At 42.4% G+C, this 12,863-nt stretch overlaps 1 protein-coding gene across 11 annotated transcripts in view; it reads left to right on the forward strand.

Moving 5' to 3' along the window:
• The window catches only part of MARF1 (meiosis regulator and mRNA stability factor 1), a 453,542-nt gene that overhangs the window by 173,189 nt on the left and 267,490 nt on the right, over window positions 1-12,863 (forward strand). For all 11 annotated transcript variants that reach the window (XR_012235026.1, XR_012235025.1, XM_073591154.1 and 8 more), the window contains one exon: window positions 1,724-1,960. Coding sequence is in view for 9 of the 11 variants with exons in the window: in XM_073591154.1 (XP_073447255.1) it covers window positions 1,724-1,960 (237 nt within the window). In the remaining 2 variants the exon portion in view is untranslated. The remainder of the gene's footprint in view (window positions 1-1,723; window positions 1,961-12,863) is intronic.

Genomic DNA, 12,863 nt, shown 5'->3' on the forward strand with positions numbered 1-12,863 from the left:
GTGCTCAGAAGTCCTCTTAAAAATCAGTCTCAGGGTTATTGTTTTTCTAATAGTTTTTCTAATAGTCACTCAATAAACATTTCAAACTTTTCTATCAATCATGAAAAAGCAGAACTCCTTTATTCAGTCCATCGCATCATTTTAAGTATACAAAGACAGTGCGGAGGGACATATGTATGCCCTGAGAGAAACTAAATTCCCTCCTGGATGAAAATTTACATTCCAGCACAATCTGCATCCCTGGTGTGGATAAATAGCAGGTAGACTTCCTAAGCAATAGACCAGGGGAGTGGTCTCTGCACCCTGAAATCTTCCAAAAACTGTCGCTAGGGAGGGGACCCAGATGTGTGGACATCCTTGCCTTCAGATTCAACAAACTGCAGATTTGTAGCCTGGACAAAAAAATCCTTTGGTCTTCACAGTAGACGCCCTGGTGTTAACTTGGACTCTCCAAGCTAAGGTATGCCTTTCCTCTGGTAAAGATTTTCCCTCAACTACTGCGCAAGGAGAAAATAGTTGGCTGAGAAGGATGTGATTCAGACATCCTCAGACTCCTACTGGAAGAGCTTTGGCCTCTTTCAAAGATGTCAGATTTACTTATACAAGGCCCACTATTCGATCCTACTTCTCAGTCACTGGCTTTAACAGCATGGCTGCTGAAACCCAGGCCTTGAAGGGTAGAAAAAATCTTTTATTTTTATACAAATGCGAAATACTTGTATTGTGCTACAATCCACCTTGTACTGTGACAGTGCACAAATACACTACATTATAATACACTTACAACCACAATAAATGACATTCACTAAAAGGGTAGAGGTGTATTTTATTCAGTCATGCCCATGTTGCTCAGTGCAAGAAAATCTACCTCCTGCAAGATCTACCATTGCACATGGAAGGCCTATTTTGCCTGGTGTAAGGACCGTTCTCTTGAGTTCCAGGAAGTGTGTAATATATATATATATATATATATATATATATATATATATATATATATATATATATATATATATATATATATATATATATATATATATATATATATATATATATATATATATATATATATATATATATATATATATATATATTAAACTATATATACGATTTTTGGCCTGAAGTTCCCTCAAAGGAAAGGTTTCTGCCGTATTACCTAACTTTACAGAATCCTTTTTGCTTCAGTCCTTAAGACCTATTCTTCAGGGAGTTGTGCATAACCCCTGTGTCACTTGGGATCTGAACCTATTACTCTTGGCACGCTAGAGACCCAGCTCCCTAATCTGAGCCATTCAGAGATGTACTGTTAACAAAAGTATTGGGACGACTGCATATAATATATATATACACGCACACTTAATTTAATGGCATCCCAGTCTTAGTCCGTAGGGTTCAAAATTGAGTTGACCCATGCTTTGCAACTATAACAGCTTCAACTCTTCTGGAAAGGCTGTCCACAAGGTTTAGGAGTGTGTCTATGGGAATGTTTGATCATTCTTCCAGAAGTGCATTTGTGAGGTCAGACACTGATGTGGGCGAGAGGGCCTGGCTCGCAGTCTCTGCTCTAATTCATCCCAAAGGTGTTCTATAATAACGCTATTAGTCTCAATCACCTGAAGGTAGCCTGCCTAGAAACTCATGGTCTACAACTACAATCTTGTACTGTACTGAAATCCCCCCCCCCCCTTCCAACCTATGCTAGCTAAGCATTTCACCTTTTTTCTAGGTTTGGAAACAAGCTGGTTGTGTCAGACCTATACAGATTAACAGACACCGTTGCTATCCGTGACCAGGGGAGTGGAAGACTGGTCTGTCTGCTACCGAGTTTTCAGGCACGACAAAGTCCTTTGGGGTCTTCTCAGTCACATGATGGCTCATCCTCCAACTGCAGTCCTGTGGTCTTTGAAGAACTGGAGTACCATGAACCAGTCTGCAGACAGCATTGCTCCAATAGAAAATTCAGGTACAGATGCTTTAAAAATTGGCAGTTGGTGTGTCTGAGGGCCAGTTCACACCAGATTCAGTTCCGTGTGCTTTTTCTGCACAAAATGCATGCACAGTGTTTTCCATGTATTGCAATGGCTCTAGTTCACACCATGCAGTCAGTTTCTGGTGCAAAAACTGACCGGAAACTGACTGCATGGTGTGAACTAGAGCCATTGGAATACATGGAAAACACCGTGCATGCATTTTTAGTGCAGAAAAAAAAAACACTTGGAACTGCATCTGGTGTGAACTGGCCCTAAGTGTTTAGTTGTTACCTTCTTACTTGTTACTATGACTTGTATTAACTTTCTGTGTAAGCCTTATCTTAGTCTGCAGTAGTGACATTACAGAATTGTTTGATGGCAAGAAATAGAATGACTGTTATGCGTATGTTTGTAGCCTCAAGTAGTATTAGTATTTATTTTAATTATAATATAGTGCCAGCAGTTTGTGCAGCGCTTTACAAAATGAGGTTACAGTACAGTTGAAATACAATTCAATACAGGAAGAATCAGAGGGCCCGGCTTTTTTTTAGAGCTTAGTCTAAGAGGGAGATGGAGGGGGATGAGCTAATGAAGAAAATAAAAGGACAGTTGTTGGGCAGGGGCAAGATATGCCTCTCTGAAGAGAAGGAAGTTTTCAGGGATCGTCTAAAAGTGGACAGAGTACAAGAAAGTTGAACAGATAAGGGTTGGGAGGTCCATAGGATGGGAGAGGCTTGGGTGAAATCCTGGAGGCAAGCATGGGAGGAGGTGACAAGGGAGCTAGCGATCAGGAGTGTGGTGTTTGTTGCTGGTACAATTGTTTGGTTCAGTGGAGACTCAAAGTGTTGTCAACATCTGAGATGTGATTATGTAGGGTGAAGCCTTATCTCGCCTGGAGCAGTATGTGAAATATCAGGCATCCCAAATGTTTGGCATGGGATTTGAGGGTGAGATGGTGTTCTAGGGAAAGTGAAGAGTTGGGCAGCCCATAGATTGTGCGACTTTCTTTCCTGCAACCAAGGGGTGCAGGAAAGAAGTTGGCACAATTCCCCCATCAACATGGTGCTGGCAGGGGGAGTTCCTCCTGCCGAGACATTGTCATTGACTGTGATCTTTGCTAGTGGCTATAGCAGCCATTAGCGATAATTGCACAGAAAATAGGGCAGGCTGGTTGTACCCAAGTTGATACATTCAGCCAGCCCATACACGGTTAAAACCATCTATGGCTGGCCTTATTCCATGGGATCTGCATCCTCAGAGCTACTTGTTCATCTTTCTTCTGCATGCCGTCCAAGATGAGGCTTGAGAGAGGCTGCTGGAAAACCTGGCTAATGTTTGCAAACCTTGCCATTCAGCTGGGTGAGGAATCTTAGCAAATGGCAAAAAAACGTACATTACATGTAATTGGAATGTTACAAAGAAATGACCTGCGAGTACATTTAAGCGGTTTGTGGCAAAAGTTACCTTTTGTTCTTTTAAACCAGCATATTGCAGCTTTCTAGTACTGAGATGAACTACCTCCTATTTTTTTTCTTTTTCATGTTTCCCATTCCCTGGTAACCCCTGCAGACACCCTTCTGTCCTAAGTGGCTATGCTCACTCACCTAGGTTGGATTCCCAACATGTCTGTCTTCGTTAATTTTGCTTACATGGGAATAATTGTGTGTAACCAAATAGGTAATAGGTGGTATGTCCTAATAGATACGGCACCTCATCCCTGCTAGGAACATTTCAATAAGAAAAGGGGGAGGATGGGATTATTACGGTGCCAACAATGAAATAGAACAATTTCGTTTTGTAAAAACTTCTTTTTTATTTCAATTGTATCAAAAAGAGCTAAAAATGTACATTAGATATACATATGTAGAAAGTTTTCAAGAGCATAAGGACACAAGTACAAATCAAGGTAATGACCGTCACAAATGATGTTGAAAGGTGATCGTTGGTCACTTGTTCCCAACTAGTTTCGCCAAACCATTGGCTTCATCAGGGGAATATGTAGATACACACAAAACGTAAAAACACTGAAACAAGAGAAAAAGATATATCATTAAATCCACATTATCTTACACCGTTAAGGCGAACTGCCATATTGCAAAGCCGTCAAGAGTACTGTCCAACCATGTCCCTGGCCCCCCTGCCCCCACACCCAGAGCATACCATGCGGAGATTCCAGGACGCAAGAGGGACGCCACCAAAGCACTGAGAATGGTAGTCACACCCTGCCCAGTAATTGCCTACAGGGGAATTAGAAGGCGCCTAAAAGATAAAAATTAGCATATAAATATTCAGATATTGATTATTTTATAAGGGGAACTCAGCCTCAATTACATACCCTGATTATATGCAGAAAGAGCACTCGGTGCGCAGAAGAAATTCACAGCACAGTGATTAAATACAAAAATCACAAGATTTGAGTATAATCCAAGAAGGCTGGAAAGAATAAACATAACAAAATAGTGATGTTGGTGGGGTGACCAGGACTTCATATAAGTTAAATGGATCAATGGTGAATACTTGTAGCGAATTGGGGGGGCGTATTAGATATTTAATAAACTGAAAATGCTTACCAAAAAAGGTGCATATAGCTGGAAACAAAAGTGCGCCCTAAGTATGAGGTTCAGCCAATGTATAGGCTAAGCATTGAAACCTCCCCAGCATGTCCACCAGGTAACCCCAGCTAAGTTAGATGATCTAAAAATCAATACAGATGGAGATATTGTCAGCATGGAAACCGGCTGGCATAACTGCATATAACAGCAAAGGTAAAGATAAAAAGCATAGGCGCCAACTAAGAAAGAAGGGGGTGTAAAGTTATTACTTTTAACAAATATCACCAGATCCTCACAGCTATCCCACAGCAGGTAGATATAAATTGCTGAAGTGTGGCTGCCTTTTTAAAACCCCCACCTGATCAGCATAAAACAATCAGCCAATCAGGAGCGGACGAAAAAACGGACGGGGCGCATGCGCAGTAGCCAAATCAATATGCCTACACTACCCAGAAGGCCAAGCGTCGATCGCGTCACATGGCCATACTTGCCAGCGACACGATCTGTGTGGATGTAAATAAGGGCATCGGAGCTTACCAAGGAAGGGGGGAGGAGAGATGGAAATCTCCCAACCAACCATGGAGAGAGGGGAGGAGGCGATGGGATTGGCGATGGAATTCCAGCGATGGTCCCGGCCGAAGGGGCGGGCTGACGATAAAGTCAGCCCTTGGGCGTCCATGCAGCCAAAGGCAGTAGTGGAACAGATTCCCTAGCGGGATGGGGGCAGAACAGCCGAGTGTACGGGATCCACGCAGGAGACAAGACAAGAATGCCAGGACACAGGCAGGACAGCCTCCACAGTGGATAGTGTGTTATCCCTACAGTGACCGAAATGCGATATCCCTGACAGGACGCCTATAACAATGGAAATGCGGACTTAAATACCAGGGATACACTGATTAAGCCAATATAATGATTCAACAATAGATTTAATATCTCTAGCTTCATATAACTCTATACAAATAGTAATAATCATAGCCAGCAATTTATTATTACGTCAAAATAACAGTACATTCCAATAGATACAAACGGAAAATATACAAAAAAAGGTAAAAAATAAATAAATGTTATTTTTTTATATAACATAGAATAGGAGAAACACAAATTAATAAACAATACAACATCTATCATTGAACAAAATATAAGAGAACAACCCAGCAGTGGGTACAGGATGAGGGCAGGAGATAAGGACAAATTAGATCACCCGACAATGGGGACCCAACTGACCAAGAGATCGGTCAACCGATAAGGAGACAATCGATGGATGGACCGATTGAACAGCAAAAAGCTAGAATAATCAATAGGGACAAAAAAATACACCATTCTAGAGAAAGGATTAAAAACTGATATATTCGTTTAAGCCAGGATGTTTTACAGCGTCCAATAAATATATCCATCTAGTCTCCATCTGAAGCAAAGAGTTATCAATATTGCCTCCCCGAGCATGAGGAGGAATATGCTCAAGCGCAGCAAATTTGACAACATAAGGGTCATAGTTATGTTCAGTTGCAATATGCCTATTCAAAGCAGTGGTGGTCAAATGTTTATATAGAGGTGCAATATGGTCCTTGATGCGTTTAAGAAATGGACGCTTAGTTTTCCCTACGTAAAAGCAACCACACTGGCATAGGGCTAAGTACACAACACCAATTGTCTTACAAGTAACTCTGTCTCAAACGGTGAATCCTCCCGTTTGGGAGAGGGGTGTTCCTGGAATTATGAATGAAAGGACAGAAATCGCAAGTGCCACACGAAAAGGTACCAACGTTAGAGTGGTCCAAAGGGCCTCGTATCTCATGGTGACTATGAACGAATAAATCTCTCATAGATGGAGCCCGTCTGTAGGTAATTTCAGGGTATGGTTTAAGAAATTTTTTGATAGTACTGTCGGCCATCAGAAGTGGCCAATATTTTTGAAAAATCCCTCTCATCTGACCATGTTGCTTGGAAAATTGAGTAATGATCTTAACAGAAGAATTAACTTTCCGAGATTTGATAGAGTGAATGAGGTCATGTCTGTTTCGCTTAATGACTCTGTTGAAAGACCTCTTCAGCAGGGAACGACTGTATCCCCGCAGACTAAGTCTCTCATACAGGTCACCAGCTGCCAGATGAAAATCAGAATCCTGAGTACAGTTCCTTCTAAGCCTTAAAAATTGGCTCTAAGGTATGCTATCTAGTAATGGCTGAGGGTGTGCACTAGCAGCATGTAGAATCGTGTTGCCCGACGAGGGCTTACGATATAACGATGAATGTAAAGTACCGTCCTTGCCTAAATGTATTTGTAAATCCAGAAAATTTATCTTAGATTGACTACATTCCATTGTAAAACTTAGGTTGAACGTGTTAACAGCCAGTAAATCCATCAGCCGAGAGAGTTCATCTCGATCGCCCGACCATAGAATGAAAACATCATCAATGTACCTGTACCAGGCTACAATATGTGAAAGCAATTCTGACATGGATTCTTGGGAAAATAAATCCCTCTCCCACCCCCCCAGGTACAGGTTGGCATAAGAGGGGGCACACTTGGTCCCCTTAGCCACCCCCTGTACCTGGAGCAAGTGGGAGGATCCAAACATGAAGACATTTCTAGTCAAGATGAACTCAAGCAGCCGAAGAACAAACCGGCTGTAGCTATCAAAGGATGATCCTTGTTCCTGAAGATGGGCGCGAGTTACTTTAATACCTTTAGTGTGTGGAATTGAATTATATAAACATTCCACATCTAAGGCCACCAGCCAGGTATTGGGAGGGACCTGTTTTCCATCGATGTGACGTAGCAGATCGATAGTGTCCTGCACATAGGAAAATAGAGCAGTTACGTGAGGTATTAGATATTTGTCAACCAATGCACTAGCATTCTCTGTTAAACTTTGGCATCCCGAGACAATAGGTCGTCCGGGTGGTTTTGTCACTGATTTATGCACTTTGGGCATTGAATAAAAGGTAGGAATTTTGGGATCCTTCACATTAAGGTAGTTCCATGTACTGGAATCAATGACACCTGATTGATATGCCTCAAAAATTAAACTGTAATATTCATTGTTAAAGTTGGTTATTAGTGTTTTGGAAATAGGGCGGTACCAACGTGCGTTGCCAAGGACCTCCCGACACATAGCTTCATATGCGGGGACGTCCATGACAACGACGTTGCCGCCCTTATCCGCAGGCTTAATAACTAGACCAGCATGGCATTGCAATTCTCGAAGGGCTTTCCGATGTCTCAAAGGTAAGTTATGTATATGGCTTTGTTGTAAGTCCAAATTCTCAATTTCATGGGTAATCTGTTGGACAAAAGCCCAAATGTGTGTAACCATTTCCATAATGTAAAAAAATAAGGTGTGTGTTGTCCCTCGATCCGGAACATTAGAGGTGTCGGTAAGGGAGCCATGAGGCTCAAAGTTACTGCTGGATGAGTGAGCGGTTTGAGGAAACAACCCGTTGCTAGCCTCTCTTGGGGGGGTCTGGAAGGAGGACCTCTGAGCAAAGCAGAATTGTGCAATTCTGTCCGCAAATCTAAATTGTACCGAAATGATGTCAAAATATGCAGTGTCAAAATACACAGTGCACTTTTGGGTGCCATTTCTTAATACAGCAATACAACACATACAGCTCAGTACACCATCCATACATGTCAGTAAGTGCTTGACGACTTGTGAATGTGTGAGGAGCAATGCCTCATGGGACAGTCCTGGGCAGGAAGTGAGTGGTTCTAAAGGCAGAATTTTTTTTTTTTACCTTGCTATAGGGGCGTTCTATACTATACTGTACACTGTATGAAAATTCCTTTGACCAAGAAGTTTTCTATTCTGCTCCTTAGTTTTCACCAACAGGGATGTGAAAATTCAAACATCAATTTGACCCCACTAACGATTAGAAAATCGAACAAACGTTCTTAAAATGAATGAGTTTTTTTTTGAAGGAAGACATTGTTTTTTGTATGGCTGGCATAAGTGACAGCAAGCACAGGGTAGCTTTTATTACCTTCCTATGACAAGGGAGTCCGTCATACATATATTACAGTTCTTTCTGAAAAACAGAATAGTATATACAGTATATCTCTTCTGTCTGTTCTCAGTGGATTAGAGATTTTGCTCCCTAACCATATATAGTTGGTTATTTATATTAACCACTGCATAGAGATATCTATGAATAAATTGCCTTTTTTTTAAACTTTACGTATTAACCAAATTATACACTGCACTTTTTTTTTTTTTTTAAGGTTATTATCCGATTAATCGGCCAACTAATAGATTATGAAAATAATCGTTAGTTGCAGCCCTAAACAAATGTGTGTTTTGCATCATGGGTAAAATACAGGGTAATATTTTACAGGAAGCTCAATATGTTTCGCGGTGAACTGCTTCTGCGGGACCTTGTATATAATTTCTGACACTGTTATATATGCTCAAACCAAGACAGCTGAGCTCTCCCACAGCATTGAAAATATAGTTGTACAGAACTCTTATGTGAATAATCAGTAGGGGTATAAGTGGAACCTCCAAACAGTATCCGAGATGCACATCAGTGCAGCATAGATACTATCACAGTTAAGTCGACCATATATATCGGGTTGCTTTTCGGTGCTATATGGTAATGTCCATCGGCTTATAGACAACTGCCCACTGGTAGTTTCCGCTTTTAAGGTTGTATATAAACACACTCTAAGGTGTGTGTGGTAACACCCCACAAGCCAGACAGCAGGAGCATTGAGCACCCCCCCATGTGCTCCCGAAGAAGCGGTTCCCCATGAAACATTTCGAGCTTCCTGTAAATATCCTTTATGTAGCTGTGATGCAACTATTGGGGGTGTCAGTTGTGCTTCCCTAATTTAGGCAGCGTTTTTGTAGTCATATTTTCAACGACTGTTTTTTTTTTTTTTCTCGTGTTTGACCTGTGATTTTCTATTATATGTTTCAAAAAAAAAAACATACATTTTATTCAGTGGTGCCTATAAAGTCTTTCCAGTTATCCTTTCTTCCAAATTCATACCAGGACGATGGAAATTACCCCATTTTGAAAAGCAAACACCCCAATGTATATTCTATGTGGCATAATGAGTCTTTTTGAACATGTAATTTTTTTTTTTTTGATAAAATGTGGAATGAAAATTGTAACGCAATTTTTACTGCACTGACGGGCGTTAATGAGAATCCATTGATGTGCACAATTGGGCACCGATGAGCACTTATAGGGCACTGTAGGGCATTGATGAACACTCACTGATGGCCCCTGATGTGCACTGTAGTGGCACTGAGGGGCACACAGGATCAAGCCAGCTCGCGCTGCTGCAGTGTTTCTCTCTCCTCACACAGATACTGTGAGGAGAGCGAAACACTGCAGCAGCATGAGCTGAACTGTCATTGGACAGAGTGATCACGCAAAGGGCTGCTGTGATTTTGGCCTTTTACCCCGATCTGTGATGCGCCAGGTCCCGCAGTCATTCGGCTATAGCGTGGTCGGCAAGTGGTTAAAAACATTACCTAAATACACATTTAAAGAATGTGTCAGTGTGAGTTAAAAGTTAAAAAGCGCCAGTGCTTATTATTTTCATGGAACTACTTGGTCTTAAAGTAATTGTGAAATCTCATGTGTTATTTTTAACAAAAAAAAAAAAACTGTAATACCTGCTCTGTGTAATTCGCTTGCACAGAGCAGTCCATATCCTCCTCTTCTAGGGTCCCTCTTCTGTGCTCCTGGCTCCTCCCTCCTTTTGAGTGCCCTTAAGCAAGCAGCTTGCTATTGAGGTAGCCAAACCACAGCTCCCTGTGTCCATTCAGACACAGAGGTGTAGTTCGGCCCCACCCCTTTTTTTTTTCTCTCCTCATTGGCTGACTGATAGCAGTGGAAGCCAATGGCAGCGCATTGCTGTCTCAGCCTGGGGGGGGGGGGGGGGGGTAGGACACTCCCGGGCAGCCGAGACACTCCCGGGCAGCTGAGACACTCCTGGAATGTCGCTGGATAGAGAGCGACCTCAGGTATGAGGCATCTGGCAATACAATATAGGCCTCCTCTGTGGGCGCTCCACACCTCTCCTTCCATATTCTTGGGTAAGAATGTACATATTGTGCACTAGGCAGTGATGTTTGGATTATTATTATATTGCATATATGTGTGTTTTGGGACGAGGGAGACTGGCCATGCAAATAGGTTGCATAGCAACGCTGGGCACACTGCTTTCATTTGAGCCCATGCCTATTGAGGTGGGGGAAGTGTCTGACCCCATCCCTACCATATCATTCCTGGTTATTTAGGCAAAGGTTGAGCTACAGCTCAGTTGGCTCTGAGGAAGAGGTGCTACCTTGAAACTCATCAGCCAGTCCTTTTGTGGGATGTTCATCTGTTATGTGACACAATGCATGTTAAGCTGCTCTACATCTGATATGCTGTTTACAAGTGCTTGTTTGTGAGTAGTATTCTCTTTCTAATAAAGCTATTTTTGAGTATTATGCACTTGTCGATGGGCCGTTTGTTTATTTCTCATTTTACCGTAAGTATTAGGGGGCTGCTGCACACAGAAGGCTTTTTATTTAAAGCATAGAAGATGAAAAAATAAAACGCCTGCCTTTTACAATTTTAACTTTTTTGGTTTCACTTTTTAAGCTAGGCTGCACTGTAATCTCACAATATTTCATAGGTTCACAGGTAGCCCTCCCCCTTCTACCCCTTGTTAGATCTCAGCAGTTCTCATAGGAAAAAAAAGATATCTCCTCCTGTTCTGGGAACAAATGTTCTTGGCTTCTTAAACAGGGTGTCAGAGGAGATGTTTTTTTCTGTGAGGACTGCTATGAACTGAAACGAGAGAAATTCTCTGTTTAACCCCTTCACGCCGACAGTATGCAAATTTGCATTAATGGCTAGAAGGGGTTATACCCAGATGATGCCTGTAGCAGGCATCACTCCGGTACCTTTTTTTAGGGCGGGCGGTTGGCTATTTAGTTATAACAGATGTGGCTAAAAGCCGCTCAGCTGTTATCCTAAAGGGAGGCCCCCAACGTGCCTTCTGATTTACTCGGCTGCCAATTGCGCCGATTTAAAAAAAAAGTGTTCAGAATCGCCAATTTTGGAGATCTGAATATTTTTTAAGTGCAGAAAAGGGATCCCGATCTATAGCATGCCTGTAAAGTGGCGCATTTTTTCCGTGTTTAGAACAGTCCCTGCACAAAATGACATTTCTAAAGGAAAAAAGTCATTTAAAAGTACTAGCGGCTATAATGAATTGTCGGGTCTCGGCAATACAGATAAGTCATTGAAAAAAAGGCATGGGATCCCCCCCCCAGTCCATTACCAGGCCCTTTGGGTCTGGTATGAATATTAAGGGAAACTCCGAACCAAAATTAAAAAAAGATTGTGTGGGGGACCCCCCAAATTCCATACCAGGCCCTTCAGGTCTGGTATGGATATTAAGGGGAACACTACGCCAATTTATTTTTTTTTTAAATGGCGTAGGGGTCCCCCTCAAAATATATACCAGACCCTTATCCGAGCATGCAACCTGGCAGGCCGCAGGAAAAGAGGGTGGGATGAGATGAGAGAGCGCCCCCCACCCCCTCTCCTGAACCGTACCAGGCCACATACCCTCAACATGGGTAGGGTGCTCTAGGGTAGCCTCCCAAAGCACCTTGTTCCCATATTAATGGGCACAAAGGGTCTCATCCCCACAACCCTTGCCCAGTGGTTGTGGGTTTCTGTGGGCGGGGCGCTTATCGGAATCTGGAAGCCCCCTTTAACAAGGGGACCCCCAGATCCTGCCCCCCCCCGTTTGAAATGGTAACGGGTACATTGTACCCGTACTATTTCACAAAAAAGTGTCAAAATTTTAAAAAACCCACAAGACACGCTTTGGGACTAGTGCTTTATTAAAATTCAAAAAATTTAAATGTCCCATAAAGTCCATTCATCTTCTTCTCTCTCTCCGCAGACGGAGGGGGCCGGAGCTACCTGGTTACGTAAACGTGTGGCCCCAACACCTCTGACGCCACGGGGAAGCCATTGGGAAGTCTCCATGCATCACAGGAGGGCGGGTCACCCGGGTAAGTCACCGTGTGGCCCTGCCCTCAGTTATAAAAGAACTGTCACCTGCGAGGACACGTCATACGGCGGGTGCCTCCCAATTTGTTATTTTTTTTCGGTCCGTCATCGGAGCGAGAGAAGATGGATGGACTTCGTGGGACATTTTTAAAATTTTTTTATAAAGGACTTGTCCCAAAGTGTGTCATTTTGTTTTTTTAAATTTTGACTTAAATTTTTTTTTTTTGTGTGAAATGGTATGGGTACGATGTACCCGTTAACATTTCAAACGGGGGGGGGGAGACTACCCCAAAGCACCCTCCCCATGTTG

The sequence above is a fragment of the Aquarana catesbeiana genome, linkage group LG06 (genome assembly GCF_042186555.1).
Source record: "Aquarana catesbeiana isolate 2022-GZ linkage group LG06, ASM4218655v1, whole genome shotgun sequence".
Lineage (NCBI taxonomy): Eukaryota > Metazoa > Chordata > Amphibia > Anura > Ranidae > Aquarana > Aquarana catesbeiana.